Source organism: Garra rufa, chromosome 12 (assembly GCF_049309525.1).
Source record: "Garra rufa chromosome 12, GarRuf1.0, whole genome shotgun sequence".
Lineage (NCBI taxonomy): Eukaryota > Metazoa > Chordata > Actinopteri > Cypriniformes > Cyprinidae > Garra > Garra rufa.
The window spans coordinates 38507745-38526346 of record NC_133372.1 but is presented as its reverse complement, the minus strand read 5'-3'; the positions used below and the strand labels follow the sequence as shown (position 1 = coordinate 38526346).

The following is an 18602-nucleotide window of genomic DNA, read 5'->3' as shown; positions in this document are numbered from 1 at the left end:
ATTGGTAAATCTAAAAGCTAGAAACTAGGCAGCTCTGTTTCCGTCGAATCAGAGAAATTTGAATGTTCCGGTAATCATTAGTGCATGCATAACCAAATATGGCTTGTTTCAATTTTTTAGGGTAGATGAATAAAGAATGGCAATTTAGGCATTAAATATGAACAGTTTAAAACAAGTTAAATTAGTTTATAATAGTAGTATAATAAACAAGTACACGATAAAACAAATCTAAATAAACATTTGGTATATCATACATATCTACAGGTTATAGTGTAAAGGATTATATATATTTGAAACAAATTACAACTTTTTAAATTACAAACCTTTACAGAATCAAAATATTATGAATGTATTTAGTTATTTATGCTCAAGGCGTATGTGGTATACAAAGCAAAATGCAATCGCTAAATATAACGTTAAGTATGTAAATATGTCATTGTGAACTCTTTTGTCATGTTTATGATTGTTTCCCGTGATGCAGTTTGACAGGGCAGGTCCAGTTGAGCCAAGATGGCGGACTTTGAGGAACAGCTTTCCGACGAGGACAAGGTATGTAATTATCAATTCAGGCTTCCTGATTTATCTTCCCTACTGTTAATGGGATATGTGCTGTTTGTATATTGTCATGAACATGTCAAAAATGTTCTAACGCACATTGGGTGTTTTAGAGTTTGCAAAATCCGCGATAAAGAGCGTGCTAAGGAAGCTAGCAAGCTAACTGAAACTCGATCTAATCGATGATCGCACTCCTCACAGACGCTAGTCTGTGTAGATAGTGACTGAGATTAGAAAATAACATAATTAATGTTTAACAATTATATGTAGAAGGTCTATTCTACTAGATAGATTTGCGGTTTCACATCAGCGCTGGAAGTATTGTTGAGTTTACGAACTGTTAGTAACGTTTGAGGCTGGGTTCATCTAAATCAGGAAAAATCACTTCATGAAGATAAACAACTTAATTGACATAACATTATAAAACTAAATCATATAACGTTCTATTTGCACTTTTTAGCATTTGTCACACAACTTAGTCTCTTCTTAAAGTTCATTTCCATATGAGAACTTACTCAAAATCGGTTTTCTCGTGTTGCTATGTATTTGCCTGTTATAGTGTCTTGTATATAAATGGCTACATTTCATTTGTCGTCTAAGTTTCTGTAATGAGATCAAGGGGAAGTGTTTTTCTTGCACTAAAACAGGGGCGCAACCTCAGCTCTGGTCTTGTTTGTATTCTCAGCTGAGTGTCGGCGACCCACCCAGCCCTCTTTCTGCATGCTCTTACATGCGAACGGCTCTTCCTGTCTCACGCCCCCACCCCCTGCCACCGAGCCGACGCGAGTCACGGGCTGTTCTAATGTGCGGACGCGCCCCTCCGCCTCTGCAAAGTCGAAACAGTCGTGTTGAGGCCAGTTAAAGGAGGGAAGAAGCATTTCAGAAATGCTTAGATGTGGAAAGCGTGTTGCAGCTGCAAACTGCTCAAGATTGGGTAGATGTTATATTTAGATTACACTGATATACTTTTCAGCAAACCAGTGGGAGCCAAAGACAAACATTTGACTTGTGCTCTGGGGCATAGGTTTTCTATGATTTAAAAAAAGTAAAAACAATTAAGTTATTATATAAAAAAAACTGGTCTTGTGCTTCAGGGCACAGGTTTTCTATGATTTAAAAATGCAACTAAAACAATTAAGCTATTTTATCAAGTACTTATTTGATAATGATGAGCATAAGTGTCAAACACACTATTTAGTATTACGATTTGACTTGTTTTGTCATATTAAGTGAAAGCTGTTGTCTGGGAATTGAGCAGTTTCCTTCTTTCTTCTAAAAGTGAACAAGATGGAGAATTCAACTACAAATACTTAAAATATTTTAGTTTAGTATCAGAAAATGCTGTTTTTTAATAGATTATGAGTGATCTATAGATTTTCAACAATGGCAGGCATTCACATTCTCCAGTTATTGTTGTGTTTGCCAATTATTAATGCAACTAAAGTTATTCATTGATTTTTTTTTTTCCCCCTCATTGCCTATCAGTAATCAAGGTTAGCTTGTTTGAACATGTGATTTAGGCAAGGAAACCAAGAATAGCAAATTCTTTTTGCCATCTTGTGATTGGGTTCTATAAAATAGTGTTGTGTGTGTGTGTGTGTGTGTGTGTGTGTGTGTGTGTATATGCGTATGCGTGTGTGTGTGTGTATATATATATATATATATATATATATATATATATATAAATTACACACTTTTTTACTACTGTTGAAGCATTTTGAGTCTGTAAATTTTTTTTTTTAACGTTTACAGTCTAATGCTCACCGAAGCTGCATTTATAATAAATATAATAATGTGTCAAATATTATAAAAATTTAAAATAAGTTTTATTGTAGTATTTTAAAAACTAATTTATTTCTGCGATGCAAAGCTGAATTTTTAGCATCATACCAATTGTGTGTCTATTGTATATATATATATATATATATATATATATATATATATATATATATATATATATATATATATATTTATATAAACTACACAGTTTCCTAGCTACTACTGTTGAAACGTTTTTGGTCGGTAAGATTGGTTTATTATTTTTTTAAAGTTTAATTTTAATGTTTACAGTCTTATGCTCACCAAGGCTGCCTTTATAATAAGTATAATAATGTGTAAAATATCATTAAAATTTAAAACAAGTGTTTTAAAATCAAATTTATTCCTGTGCTGCAAAGCTGAATTTTTATCATAATTACTCCAGTCTTTCAAGGAACATTTCTTCTTCTTATAACTATTGAAATATTGCATTTATTAATATTTTCTGTGTACATCTTTAGGATTCTTTGCTGAATAGAAATGTAAAATGCAAGCATTTACTTTTAGTAGTTTTTACTAACTTACTAACAATTCAAATCAATTATAAATGACTGACTCCAAACTTTTAAACTATGGTTTATGATTTTGTCTCACAACAGAATTATTTAGCATTATTTTCCTTGCGTATTTGACAGCATTAATATAGGATATGGCACCTGTCAGAAATACATCATTTTGTTGCACACATTTTAGCTGTGATGCAATGAGTGTTATGGAGAAATAAAACTGTAGACATCCTAGATAACATCTAGACTTTACATACACAGCATTAAATAGTGTTGTACACATATGACGTATAGGTAGTAACACATTTTCTTCAGTTCTTACAATTTGATTTAAACCATTATGCTCTGTTTCCAAATAACACAACCAGCAAATCAGCTAGTATTAAGATTTAGTTGTTCTCATTTGCAGCTTGAGTGAATTGTGGACAGGGTGCTCTACAGGTGGTCTTTACAGTGTCTGTTGTTAGTCTGTTTTTGTCAGTGAAGACAGGCCCTGCAGAGCTTTCCACATTCAGGAGCACTGGAATGGATCCAGAATGAGAAACATCCATGGAGCCAGAGCTGGCCCTTAATGCTTACATGTGCACTGCTAAGAAAAGCCTCAATTCTGCAGCCTTCTAAGGAGTGACACAGAGAGGGGCTCAATGTATCATCTCAGGCATCATTTGACCTCTTTTTAAAGGAAGTGCAAAGACATACCAGCTTCCTTTAGCTGATATGTGATGTTTAAGGCTCTTTTGGAAATGTTTGACAGCGGTATAAGGCTGTGGTTCATAAAAATAGTTTTGTGTGCACAACACCACTCCACCTCTTTTTGAACGTGACAGTTTTTCCTGGGTATTTTTGAGGTGTTAGATGTTTTCTGCAAGCATAGGGTTTGAATAAACACCTCAATATGTGCAAAAACCGCACACACTTTCTTCATTAGTGCTTTTGTTTTTTCCTCAGGTCCGCATTGCTGCAAATTTTATCATCCATGCTCCCCCTGGAGAGTTCAACGAAGTCTTCAATGGTAAAATATTCATGCAACATGTATACACACACACACACACATCCAAAACCAAACAAGCTTATTCAGACAGTTTGGGGTTGGTTAGATTTTTTAAATGTTTATGTAAGAAGTCTTTTATACGTTCCAATTTGCATGTATTTAATTGAAAATCCAGTAAAACTGTGATATTGTGAAATGTTATTTCAATTTAACAGTTTTCTATTTGAATATATTTTAAAATGCAATTTATTCCTGTGATGCAAAGCTGATTTTTCAGCATCGTTACTCCAGTCTTCAGTGCTGCACGATCCTTTAAAAGTCATTCTAATATTCTGATTTACTGCTTAAAGGGATAGTTCACCCAAAAATGAAAATTTGATGTTTATCTGCTTACCCCCAATGCATCCAAGATGTAGGTTACTTTGTTTCCTCAGAAAAACACAAACGAAGATTTTTAACGAAAACCGGTGCAGTCTGCCAGCCTTATCATAGACGTGGATGGGCACCAGACCTTTAAAAGTAAACAAAAACATGCACAGACAAATCCAAATTACACCCTGCGACTCGTGATGATACATTGATGTCTTAAGACACGAAACGATCGGTTTTTGTGAGAAACTGAACAGTATTTATATCATTTTTTACCTTTGATACAAATCCACGTCCATCTGTAATGTGCACGAGTTTGGCATCAGTAACGTCACATGAGCACGCGCTCTGACGTAGAATACGCAAACGACGTAAGGGGAAATCAGTGAAAAGTCCCGGATGAGTTTGCGCAAACTAATGTAATCTTTTAGCTTTAAATCGGTTTAAACAATCAGGATACGCGCAAGTATTTACCATTTTGAATAGCCGCTATACCCACAATCTCTGTGCTCTGTGTAAACAATGAGTGTCGTAAATGAGTGTCGTATACATGCGACAGATCGCTTCCGGCGTTTGCGTATTCTACGCTAGAGCGCGTGCACATGTGACGTGACTGATGCCAAACTCGTGCTCATGACAGATGGACGTGGCTGTGTATCAAAGGTAAAAAATGATATAAATACTGTTCAGTTTCTCACAAAAACCGATCGTTTCGTGTCTTAAGACATCAATGTATCGTCACGAGCCGCAGGGTGTAATTTGGATTTGTCTGTGCATGTTTTTGTTTACTTTTAAAGGTCTGGTGCCCATCCACGTCCATGATAAGGCTGGCAGACTGCACCGGTTTTCGTTAAAAATCTTCGTTTGTGTTTTTCTGAGGAAACAAAGTAACCTACATCTTGGATGCATTGGGGGTAAGCAGATTAACATCAAATTTTCATTTTTGGGTGAACTATCCCTTTAAGAAACTTTTCATATTATTGTCAAAACAGTTGCTTTTATGTCAACAGTGATACATTTTTTTTAAGTATTTGACGAATGAAAAGTTGGAAAGAACAGTGTTTATTTAAAATATAAATCTTTCGTAGCATTATGAATGTCTTTACTGTCACTTTTGATCAGTTGAATGCATCCTAACTGTATTGATTTCTTTCAAAAACAAAAAAAAAATCTTACTGACCCCAAGTTTTGAGACAGTAATATACTGTATGTTAGAAGGAATTTTATTGTTTCATTACATATTTTTATGTTGCGACATGACTCTAACATCATAATGATATCACATGACGTCTTTTCTTTGGTTTCAGATGTGCGGCTACTGCTCAATAATGACAGCCTGCTCAGGGAAGGGGCGGCTCAGTGAGTAGCCTGTATTTATTACAGTACATGAATGCATATATTACTATCCTTCCTTCTCCTTCATAAGCCTGTAAGCAAAATGGAAAAATCTAGATCCAAGACACGCTATGAGTACGCAACCAGTTTTCAGTGTCTCTTTCAGTTTAGATTCACTTTCACAATATGAATAGATATATAGAGAAGTGATATATTTAGCTCTGTGGCTTTATCAAAAGTCCTTTATTTAAATTAGATCAAATCATGTGAATCATTAATCAGAGATGAACTGATAATGTTGCAAATTTTTCTGTTTGTGACAGTGCCTTTGCCCAGTACAACATGGATCAGTTCACACCTGCTAAACTTGATGGAAGTGAAGATCAGGTGATTATAACAATTACTTTTGAAGTGAGAATAGTTGTTCATATGGTCATATTGTGCACAGTAGTGTACATTATTCCAAAAACATTGATGTCTGTCTGTAAACCTTCTTGTCAGAAACATGCTCTGCCTCTGAAATAATGTTAACCAATTGCTAAATGTGTCACTGGACCACAAAACCAGTCATAAGTCATATTGTAAGGATAGTAAAGACAGTCACCATTTTTAAATTTAGATTTCTATAAATAAATAAGCTTTCCATTGATGTATAATTTGTTAGGTTAGGAAAGTATTTGGCCAAGATACAACTATTTAAAAATATGAAATCTGAGGATGCAAAAAATCAAAATATTGAGAAAATTGCCTTTAAAGTTGTTCAAATGAATTTCTCAGCAATGCAAATTACTAATCCAAGATTAAGTTTTGATATATTTACGGTAGGGAACATGAACTTTATCTAATATCTTAATGATTTTTGGCATAAAAGAAAAAAAATTATGATAATTTTGACAAATACAATGTATTTTTGGCTATTGCTAAAAACATACCTATGCTACTTAAAGGAGAAGTTCACTTCCAAAACAAAGATTTACAGATAATGTACTCACCCCTTTGTCATGCAATATGTTCATGTCTTTCTTTCTTCAGTCGTAAAGAAATTGTTTTTTGAATAAAACATTTTAGGATTTTTCTCCATATAGTGGACTTCTATGATGCCCCAGGTTTGAACTTCCAAAAAGCAGTTTAATGCAGCTTCAAATGATCCCAAATGTGGTTCTAAACAATCACAGCTGAGAAAGAAAGGGAGGAAATGATTTTTTTTTTAAATTACAATTTATATATTTCTTAACCTCAAATGCTCATCTTGTCTAGCTGTGTCTGAACTCAGTTTTTTCCGGTTTAATGCAGTTAGGGTATGTCGAAAAACTCCCGTCTTATTTTCTCCCTCAACTTAATAAACTTTAATAACTTAATAATTTCAAAATCATCCTACATCGCTGCAGAGGTGCCAACCCAGTGTTTGCAAAGTGAAGATCAAACGCCCTTTACAAAAAAAGGTAAAACAGTGATGTAGGATGATTTTGAAGTTAGGGGAGAAAATGAGATGGGAGTTTTTCAACATACCCTAACTGTCTTGAACCAAAAAAACAGAGTTCAGGCAAAGCAAGACAAGTTGAGTGTTTGAGGTTAAAAAGTATGTAAATTGTAACTTTAAAAAAAAAAACTGATCGTTTCACTAGATACGACCCTTCTTCCTCAGCTGGAATAATTTACAACCGCATTTGGGATTGTTTGAAGCCGCATTTAAACTGAATTTTGGAAGTTCAAACTCGGGGTACCATAGAAGTCCACTTTATGGAGAGAAATCCTGAAATCCTCAAAAACATAATTTCTTTACGACTAAAGAAAGACATGAACATCTTTGATGACAAAGAAGTACATTATCTGTGAATTTTTGTTCTGGAAGTGAACTTCTCCTTTAAGAGAGAAGTTTGTTTTGTGGTCCAGGGTCACAAATATACACTTACAACTTCCACAATAGGAAAGAAATGTCTGTTTAAACAAAGTTGTATTAAATTGTACTTAAACTGCCTCCAAACTGCAGGTTTTGATCACAGAGCATGGAGACCTTGGCCAGGGACGGTTTTTTGACCCTCGTAAGAAACAGTCGTTCAAGTTTGACCACCTGAGAAAAGAGGCGACTGACCAACAGTCTCACGAGGGTGAGGCGTCCCTCAGGCCGTGGAGAGATGCTTGTGACGAAGCTCTGAGGGCGTACGTCAAAGAACATTACCCCACTGGAGTCTGCACTGTGAGTTCACTAGAGCTCATTTGTGTTTGTTAGGAATAGCTCATTTAATTAAGCAGTTTCTAAGTGTGAGTGTGTATTATGCCAAATTTTTGCTGATGGATTCTTGCATTATTTTAGGTTTACGGGAAAACCATCGATGGACAGCAAACCATCATTGCCTGTATTGAGGGTCATCAGTTTCAGCCCAAAAATTTCTGGTGATTTTCCTTTTCTATTTAATGATATGACTTGAGCTTTAAGTCACATATTGGAGCTGTGGTGCTCATGCAGGCGACTCAGGTTTGAGTCTGACCTGCAGCATGTGCAACAAATGACACCTTATTGTAAAGTGTAACCAAAAAAATTGCAGCAAGCACATGCTGCTTATGTGCTTGGGACACTTGTCCAAAAAAGTTTGGACACTTGACTAAATTATTTATTTATTTATTTATTTTTATATTTGTGACCCTGGACCACAAAACCATATTTGTAGCTATAACCAAAAATACATCATATAGGTCAAAATTATTGATTTTTCTTTTATGCCAAAAATCATTAAGTAAAGATCATGTTCCATGAAGATATTTTGTACATTTTCTACCATAAATATTTCAAAACTTAATTTTTGATTGGTCATGTGCATTGCTAAGAACTTAATTTGGACAACTTTAGAGGTGATTTTTCTCAATATTTAGATTTTCAAATAGTTTTATCTCAGCCAAATATCCTATCCTAACAAACCATACATCAATGCAAAGCTTATTTATTCAGCTTTCAGATGATGTATAAATCTCAATTTCATAAAATTGGCCTTTATGACTGGTTTTGTGGTCCAGGGTCACATTTCATATGATTTTAATAATAGTTTGAACTAAAAAGCTCATGCTTAAATACTTGAATTTAATATCACCCATTAGAAAATGCATAAACTAAGAAATTCAGTTCTTCATAAAGACATTTTTGCTTAAGAAAAAAGGACTGGAAAAGGATTTGGTAACACTTTACAATAAGGTTCATTAGTTAACATTAGTTAACCACATTAGTTAACATGAACTAATAATGAACTGCACTTATACAGCATTTATTAATCTTTGTTAATGTTAATTTCAACATTTACTAATGCATTATTAAAATTTTGTTAACATTAGTTAATGCAGCGTGAACTAACATGAACAAACAATGAACAACTGTATTTCCGTTAACTAACGTTAATAAAGATTAGTAAATACAGTAACAAATGTATTGCTCATGGTTAGTTCATGTTAGTTAATACAGTAACTAATGTTTAACTAATGAACCTTATTGTAAAGTGTTACCAAGGATTTTAATTATGCGTATTTTGATATAGAAAATAAATGTTTTGAATATTGTACCTCGGATTTGTGAACAATTGACAATTTTATTATGATCCTTTTTTTGGCCAGATTGCCCATCCCTGCTTAAAAACAGTAATGTTTACACGAGTTGTAGGAGAAAAACTAGGGCTGTAATCAACCAAAGAAAATCTTGGTCGACTGAAGTCCTGAAACTTTCGACTAAAAATCGACTAAAAAAGACGTTGTGGAGAAAAAAAAAAACGTACGTTACATTAATTAGATACGCACTGTGCTCATTACTTGGTAGCCTTGTTGTCTGCCTAAATTAATTTTAAATAAACATAAAAAACTAATAGGCTATTTGCAGTATATTAAATCGTTTTTGACCTAATTATTTTGCTCTGAAATGAGTCTGACACACGAGTCTGTCGTCTCTGACAGCGGTGCATCACGTGGACCTGCGCAATATCATAGCCTGTGATTTCTGAAAACAGTACTATGTTGTCAACTAGTGATATCACAAGAACTTTTGAGGAATGTGCAACATAATTTAGAAAATTATTTTTGTCATATGTTATAAGTATAACTGTCAGACACTATCATTTCAGCCGCTCTGCGCAGCTCGCACAGAACGAGGCTGAACATAAGAGCTCAGCTTCGCGGCTGAGACATGAATAGACTTTTACTAGTGTTGGGCGATATGCTCAATTTTCATATCGCCCTATCGTCAGCCTGAGAGATCGCTGATACACGATACTATGGTGCTAATTTAATTAATTATCTATGTACTAAATTCCTTATTCGTTTTGTAAAGGTAGACCTGCTATTGGCATATGATTAAGTTGTGCGTGTACAGAGCGCTGACTGGAGTTGCGCCGGAGTTGTTTAAGTTACTTTCGGTTTCATTCTCTGCTAGCGTCAGTGAGTGAGTTGTAAATGTGCGTGCATGAATGTAAATGAATGAATCTTGCTTTACCCGTCATATTGCGATAATGTTACCGCTGTATGTCTGACCGTTGTCATCAGGTGATGTTGTAGTTCAGTTCATATTGAATGCGGAGAAGTGATGCGCGTGTAATTCACGTGCATATGTTTGGCGCCATTTGATCGCATCGTAATTCTGATTAACGCATATAGATGTTACAGAGGTGAATGTTTATGTTTCCTATATACAGACCGATTATGATTCATCGTAATTAATTCAGCCTGAACCAATTCAGCCTGAACCTCTGTTATCCTAATGACTGCAATGCTAATATAATATAACACTCCCTTTAGAATCAGTTAATCTATCACCGTACTGTATGATGAAAATCTCCCATTTTCACTGCACGCGGTGTGCTGAGGCGACGTGGCCTCTCTATGCTTGTGTTTATACCGCGGCAAGGACCGCTGAGTCCACTAGCTTTTATTAAATAAATAATATTCAGCATCAAACCTTCTAAAGCCTACTTATCTGTCTCTCTTCTCCAGTGGGTTGGGCTAATCCAAAAAAAGTGAAAACAATGGGGGTGTTCTGAAAACAGACTGTGAAACAGGGGTGCTCTGAAAACACCCCCATTAGCAATTAGTGCGTTCCACCTGATGAAATGAGCGCGGCCAAACTGATGAAATGAGCGCGGCAAAAAATCGACCAATCAGAATTTTGGTCGAACCAGACCGTATCGACCAATTAATCGACTTATCGACTGGGACGTTACAGCCCTAAGAAAAACCCTAACATCCTTAATTCAGACAGCAATAAAATCACAGACTAGCCCCTGTAAATGCTAAAAATACCTTACGTCTCTGTGAGGAAAACAAACAATATACAGTCTGAGAATAAAATCTGAATAGGTGTAATGTATGACTTCCCAGCATCTGCCTGTTGAAGTTGGTTGAGAGAAACCCTGTTGTGCTAAACTTTTAAAGGGTTACGAAACCCCAGACAACTTTTTCTGAGATTTTAGCAGAAGTGTTTGTGTTGCACATCATAAAAAGCAATGATGGCATCTGTTAATATTAATTGTTAGAGAGAACTGGTTAATTTTGAGCATTTTTGCGCTATTTTCATCTTCCGGTTTTAACTTCAGGCGCTCGGAGCGCTCCTGCAAAAACGCGAGGCGCCGGGGGCGCATAAGCAGTGCACAGAACGCTCACTGCCAACAGAAAACCATTCAAAAGAGGCGCCTCCAACTGCAAAAACGCGTTCGGTGTGATCGGGTGCGTTCACACTACAGTGTCAAATCCACGCTCAGTGCCGCTGACAACGCCACTGCTTCAGGGAGTGTCAAATTTAGGGCAGAGCACGCCTCTGAAAAACAATGTTCACACCCTATTTACGTTCCATTGTCTTCTTTTAACGGCGGTTCGCAAACTAAACACTGGCATGTAATGAAAGCGTGACTTTTTCAATAATATGTGATTTCAGCTCAGTAATCCACCAGTTTCGGAAACACGCGTCATAATCTTCCCTTGCCTACTTCTCACAGCGATTGGTTGTCGCCCGGCGTTTTGCGCTCGAGATTTGCATAAAGTTGAGGAATGTCCAACCTTTTGACGCTCTCAGCTGCTCTCAACGCCTTCTCCGCGCCGCTTCCAATCCCAAAATGCACCACGCGACCGTTTACGCTAAACTTCCATGTGAATGAATTGAAAACGCTCGCTTCGCCCCGCTCGCTACGTGCCAGTGTGAACGCACCGTAACGGTGCGTTCACACTACAGCGTCAAATCCACGCTCAGTGCCGCTGGCAACGCCACTGCTTTGGGGAGTGTCAAATTTAGGGCAGAGCACGCCTCTGAAATACAATGTTTACACCCTGTTTGCGCTTCATTTGTCTTTTTTAATGGCGGTTCACAAAATAAACTGTAGCATATAATGAAAACATGCAAAGTACATTTACTTTTCAATAATATGTGATTTCAGCTCAGTAATCCACCAGTTTCGGTAACACGCGTCATAGTTGCCTTGCCTACTTCTCACAGCGATTGGTTGTCGCCCAGCGTTTTGAGCTCGAGATTTGCATAAAGTTGAGGAATGCCCAACCTTTTGACGCTCTCAGCTGCTCTCAACGCCTTCTCCGCGCCGCTTCCAATCCCAAAATGCACCACGCGACCGTTTACGCTAAACTTCCATGTGAATGAATTGAAAACGCTCGCTTCGCCCCGCTCGCTACGTGCCAGTGTGAACGCACCGTAAGTGTAAGCGGTTTTTCCTTGACGCAACCCAGCAAAAGGCTTATATAAACACGGCAAAAAAAGCTTTAACAGTTATTAGTGGTTCAACAGTGTGTTCATATATAGGTTTTCGATGCATAGTGCAAAAGGATGTGCATTTATTTGTGTTTTAAACTCGTGGGGAGCGAAATGAAACTGTCTGAACCCAAAGTTGTCTGTGTTGTCTCTCTCCCCTCTCCTCCATGCAGCGCTGTGAGCGCACCACAACCACTTTTGCAGCATTTTTCAAAACTGTGGTGAGAGTAGCCAGTGCTGAAACAGGGGGGTGTCGTTACCCTTTAAAGAATAAAGAATTAGTAGGTGTTACTAGACTGTTAAAAATCATAATAGTTCACTCTTTGTTTTGAATGAGGCTTTATGCCTGACGCAGTTACTGGCTTTGTTCCAAGTATGATATATGATCTTTAGATCTGTGGAATGAGCTCTGCCCCCACCCAGATCATGACCCCACTGTATCTAGAGACTATTATGTGTCTTTTGAATGGAGAACAGGTGCACTAGACAGCAAAGGTAGTACTGACAAACTGGCTTTGCTCTTTCACACATACAGATAACACAGTGGCTTAACGGCACAAAGGAACATCCTCTTTAAGCAATATGCGCAAACACTTTTGAATAGAGATGTCATGTTATGTCCATGACATGACTTTCTAGGAACTAAATAGTGAATGGTTTTTGCATACTATAGTAACTATTATGCAGGATTGCATGCATCATTGGTTTTTCTTTTATAGTATAACTACTGGAAATGCCATCAGTCTTGTTCTTGTCGCTAAGACCAGTTACTGATGAACTTCCTCCATTTTTCTGTATACAGGAATGGCCGCTGCCGATCGGAATGGAAGTTCTCCATTTCTCAGGCCACTGCTCAGGTGGTGGGAGTGCTGAAGATCCAGGTTCATTACTATGAGGATGGCAACGTGCAGCTGGTCAGCCACAAGGATGTGCAAGAGTCTCTGGTCATCACCGTAAGTCATTTAAACCTAAGCTGCTTGGGTTTTAAATGAGTGGACTTCCTGTTCATGAGTCACAAACAACGTGTCTGGAAAAGGAACAGTCAGCTGCTATGAATGACGCGTCTTATGACTGCGGGTGTGGTGCTGTATTGATAGATGAAGCATATGATATCTTTTTGGTACATCTGCTAATACTGTTTTCTGGACTTTGATTTGTTGCTGCCTGTCGTGGCAGAATGATATTTGCTAGTTAAGTCTAGACTACCATTCAAAGGTTTAGTGTCAGTCATTAAAAAATGTCATACTTGCATTAAACAAAAATGCATTAAATTGATCAAAAGTAACAGTAATGACATTTGTTTCATTAAAAATGCTGTTCTTTTGAATTTTCTGCACAGTGTTTTTCAACAAAATACTAAGAAATGTTTCTTGAGCAGCATTATTTTTGAATTATAATGATGAAAAATCAGCTTTGCAATCAAAGGACTAAATTACATTTTAATACATATTCTGGTTAAAAAACTGTGGAAGCCTGTTTCTGCCATTGAATAAAAAAACTTTTTATCTTACAATTTAGATTTTTTCTTCGAATTGCCTGATAGAAACTCACAAATGCAAGTTTGTATCTTTTTATCTTTTTCTTAGAAAAAAGTCAGAATTGCAAGATATAAACTCGCAATTGCGAGAAAAAAGTCAGAATTGTGAGATGTAAACTCTAATAATTGCGAGTTATAAAGTCCAATTTTGAGGGGAAAAAATACTATGTTCTCAGAATTGCAAGTTTATATATCACAATTCTGACTTAACCTACAATTTCGATTGGATTTTCTTTAGGCCTTTAAACTTTTTTTCTTTAATTGGTATTAATTATAATAGCTTTTAATTGTGAATATTGGATGTAAAATTTGGCTTGCCAAAATATATTCATTATTTAGTGAGCCTGCTGGCTCAAAAAAAGAAAAAGCATTGGTTAAACACCTGATGTTTTTCCTTTTCCTTTTAAATTATTTGTACTAGTGCCATATGCTGCTTTGTTCAGGATTAGAAAAGAGAGAAAAGAAGTATGAAATTGCTCTTCAAAGCCATTTAATGTAACAACAAAACCATAATTTAATCAAAAATAAATTTAAACACTTCAAAGAAACAATTACAGCTTCTGTAATTATTTTGTTACTTCTCCTTAAGAATTATGAGTGAGCAAATTAGCAGCTTTTTTCTGTTTTACCTCTTAGTTGCGTGTTAGAAAGTCAGAATTACACGATAAACTCGCAGTTTTAAGAAAAAAGTCAGTTGCGAGTTATAAAGTCCATTTTTGAGGGAAAAAAAGTTCTTAGAATTGGGAGTTTATATCTCACAATTCTGATTTAATAACTCACAATTGCGTTTTCAGAATTACGATAAAGAAAGTCACAATTGTTTCAGAATTGCGATTAAAAAAGTCAGAATTGTGAGACATGAACTCACAATTTTGATAAAAAAAGTGAGAATTGTGAGTTTGTCTTGCAATTGCAAGAAAAAAGTCAGAATATATCTCACAGTTCTGACTTCATAACTCGCTATTGTGAGTGTATTCTGAGAAAAAAACAGAATTGCGAGATATAAACTCGCAATTGCAAGGAAAAAAGTCAGAATTGCGAGATACAAACTCTCATTTACAAATAAAAGTCAGAATTGTGGGTTTATAACGCAGTTTTGAAGAAAAAAGTCAGAATTGCAAGATACAAACTCGCAATTAGAAGAAAAAAGTCAGTATTGCTAGATACAAACTCGCACTTGCAAGAAAAAAGTCAGAATTGTGAATTTGTAACAGTTTTGAAGAAAAAAAGTCAGAATTGTTTGTAACAGTTTTGAAGAAAAAAAGTCAGAATTGCAAGATATAAACTCGCACTTGCAAGAAAAAAGTCAGAATTGTGAATTTGTAACAGTTTTGAAGAAAAAAAGTCAGAATTGCAAGAGATAAACTCGCAATTGCAAGAAAAAAGTCAGAATTGTGAATTTGTAACAGTTTTGAAGAAAAAAAAGTCAGAATTGCAAGATACAAACTTACATTTGTGAGAAAAAAGTCAGAATTGTAAGTTTGTAACACAGTTTTGAAGAAAAAAAGTCAGAATTGCAAGATACAAACTTACATTTGTGAGGAAAAAAGTCAGAATTGTGAATTTGTAACAGTTTTGAAGAAAAAAAAAGTCAGAATTGCGAGATTCAAACTCTCATTTTCAAATAAAAGTCAGAATTGTGGGTTTATAACGCAGTTTTGAAGAAAAAAGTCAGAATTGCAAGATACAAACTCGCAATTAGAAGAAAAAAGTCAGTATTGCTAGATACAAACTCGCACTTGCAAGAAAAAAGTCAGAATTGTGAATTTGTAACAGTTTTGAAGAAAAAAAGTCAGAATTGTTTGTAACAGTTTTGAAGAAAAAAAGTCAGAATTGCAAGATATAAACTCGCACTTGCAAGAAAAAAGTCAGAATTGTGAATTTGTAACAGTTTTGAAGAAAAAAAGTCAGAATTGCAAGAGATAAACTCGCAATTGCAAGAAAAAAGTCAGAATTGTGAATTTGTAACAGTTTTGAAGAAAAAAAAGTCAGAATTGCAAGATACAAACTTACATTTGTGAGAAAAAAGTCAGAATTGTAAGTTTGTAACACAGTTTTGAAGAAAAAAAGTCAGAATTGCAAGATACAAACTTACATTTGTGAGGAAAAAAGTCAGAATTGTGAATTTGTAACAGTTTTGAAGAAAAAAAAAGTCAGAATTGCGAGATTCAAACTCTCATTTTCAAATAAAAGTCAGAATTGTGGGTTTATAACGCAGTTTTGAAGAAAAAAGTCAGAATTGCAAGATACAAACTCGCAATTAGAAGAAAAAAGTCAGTATTGCTAGATACAAACTCACATTTGTGAGAAAAGTCAGAATTGTGAGTTTGTAACAGTTTTGAAGAAAAAAAGTCAGAATTGCAAGATATAAACTCGCAATTGCAAGAAAAAAGTCAGAATTGTGAGTTTGTAACGCAGTTTTGAAGAAAAAAGTCAGAATTGCTAGATACAAACTTACATTTGTGAGGAAAAAAGTCAGAGTTGTGAATTTGTAACAGTTTTGAAGAAAAAAAGTCAGAATTGCAAGATATAAACTCGCAATTGCAAGAAAAAAGTCAGAATTGTGAGTTTGTAACGCAGTTTTGAAGAAAAAAGTCAGAATTGCTAGATACAAACTTACATTTGTGAGGAAAAAAGTCAGAGTTGTGAATTTGTAACAGTTTTGAAGAAAAAAAGTCAGAATTGCAAGATATAAACTCGCAATTGCAAGAAAAAAGTCAGAATTGTGAGTTTGTAACGCAGTTTTGAAGAAAAAAAGTCAGAATTGCAAGATACAAACTTACATTTGTGAGGAAAAAAGTCAGAGTTGTGAATTTGTAACAGTTTTGAAGAAAAAAAAGTCAGAATTGCGAGATACAAACTCTCATTTACAAATAAAAGTCAGAATTGTGGGTTTATAACGCAGTTTTGAAGAAAAAAAAGTCAGAATTGCAAGATATAAACTCGCAATTGCAAGAAAAAAGTCAGAATTGTGAGTTTATAACGCAGTTTTGAAGAAAAAAGTCAGAATTGCTAGATACAAACTTACATTTGTGAGAAAAAAGTCAGAATTGTGAATTTGTAACAGTTTTGAAGAAAAAAAAAGTCAGAATTGCAATTGCAAGAAAAAAGTCAATTGTGAGATACAAACTCACATTTGCGAGAAAAAAGTCAGAATTGCTAGATACATACTTACATTTGAGGAAAAAACATCAGAATTGTGAGATTTAAACTCGCAATTGCAAGAAAGTCAGAGTTGCGAGATGTAAACTTGCAATTGCACAGTGACCTTTTTTATAAAACAGATTTGTAAACTTTTATATTTCATAATATGATTGCTTTTACTGTATTTTTGATCAAATAAATGCAGCCTTGATGAGCAAAAAAAAGATATTTTTTAAAACAAAAAAAAAAACGAAACCCAAAATCTTTTGCACAGTAATTTATATTAATGCCATTTCAAATGGATCTTCTTTAGGCCTTTAAACTTTATTCTTTAATTGGTATTAATTATAATAGCTTTTAATTGTGAATTTGAAAAAACGTTAAAAGAAACAATTACTCAACAATTGCTATCATTTTTGGTCTTCTGTTTGAACAGAATGAGGTACAGACTGCCATGGAGTTTGTGAAGATCATCGAAAAAGCTGAAAATGAATATCAGGTTTGTTTATTCTGATTGCATGTTAGTCTTGATGTGTTATACAACACCTGATTATATCTATGTGTGAAGAACCGTTCAGTGAGATTTCCTGTCATTCGCCTTTCAGATGGCCATCACCGAGAACTACCAGACCATGTCTGACACCACCTTCAAGGCCTTACGCCGGCAGCTTCCTGTCACCCGTACCAAGATCGACTGGAACAAGATCCTCAGCTACAAGATCGGCAAAGAGATGCAAAACGCTTAGACACACGGCATGCCTCCGCTCCTGCTCGCGTTACAAGCAAAGAGACAAGCTACGAGGGGCCCACATCTAAACCTGAACCTATACCTGATTCAAGGGCAGGGCCAAGGCGAGAAGGTCCTTCAAGAAGTGTGCTAAAAAAATGTGTCTGTCCTTTTTTTTTCGTTCGTTTGTTTTCCAGAAGCCACGGTTTGACCTCAGCTGAAGAGACTGCCTCCTTTTCTGTATTGCAGGAGGGCTGCAAGCTTGTTTTAATGGGTTTAGCAAACGTTTTTGCTGTTGAACAAATACCTCCCATGACACCAGTGTACAGCGTCATAAATAGCCCCTCTAATATCACTCACGTCGCCCCCTAGATCAGCGTTCACACTGTACTTTTTATTGCACTTAGCCCATATGATCAATTGAGTACGTTTTGTTTACTTTTTTAGCAACTTGACAAGTTAAAATTATCAATACGTTGCCCATCAAAGTCATAAGGAATGTCTTGACACCAGTTTGTTGTTTTCCAGCATAACAATTGGTCTTTGTTTTAAAGCGTTGTTGCAAGGTGCCATCATTTGAATGTGCTGTCAATTGATCACCAAGAGGGTTGTGCCAAAGTGAGCATTGTATTTGTACAGTCGCTTCAGGTCACTGTTCTGTGTGGAAGTGGTCCCATCGTCGTACTCTGGTGTCTAAGAATGGTATATATACTGTATGCAGTTACATAAAATATTTGTTACCCCTCACTTCAGCCTTCTACCCTAGCTTTTATTGCTAAATATTTTTTACAAAATGTAAGAACAAATATCATCCCAGAGGAATAAATGATTTGCACCAAACTGACTTCATTACTATTGATTTTTTTTTATGTCATTCTATAATTTTAAAATGAGAG

General features: G+C 35.6%; 1 protein-coding gene across 1 annotated transcript; it reads left to right on the top strand.

The window, feature by feature from the left end:
- Positions 1-480: 480 nt before the first annotated feature.
- capza1a (capping actin protein of muscle Z-line subunit alpha 1a) lies at positions 481-18550 on the top strand. The gene is made up of 9 exons (XM_073851698.1): positions 481-549; positions 3828-3891; positions 5547-5598; positions 5898-5961; positions 7565-7771; positions 7889-7968; positions 13101-13251; positions 17416-17478; positions 17585-18550. Exons 1-9 carry the CDS (start codon positions 511-513, stop codon positions 17723-17725), a joined length of 861 nt encoding a protein of 286 aa, XP_073707799.1. The 5' UTR covers positions 481-510; the 3' UTR covers positions 17726-18550.
- Positions 18551-18602: the final 52 nt, after the last annotated feature.

What these genes read in the sequence shown, in the direction of transcription:
- capza1a (XM_073851698.1), top strand. Translation starts at nt 511, where the DNA reads ATGGCGGACTTTGAGGAACAGCTTTCCGACGAGGACAAG. An exon ending in GTTCAACGAAGTCTTCAATG is followed by an intron (nt 3,892 to 5,546) that starts GTAAAATATTCA and finishes CTTTGGTTTCAG; the next exon opens with ATGTGCGGCTACTGCTCAAT. An exon ending in AAGCTGAAAATGAATATCAG is followed by an intron (nt 17,479 to 17,584) that starts GTTTGTTTATTC and finishes TTCGCCTTTCAG; the next exon opens with ATGGCCATCACCGAGAACTA.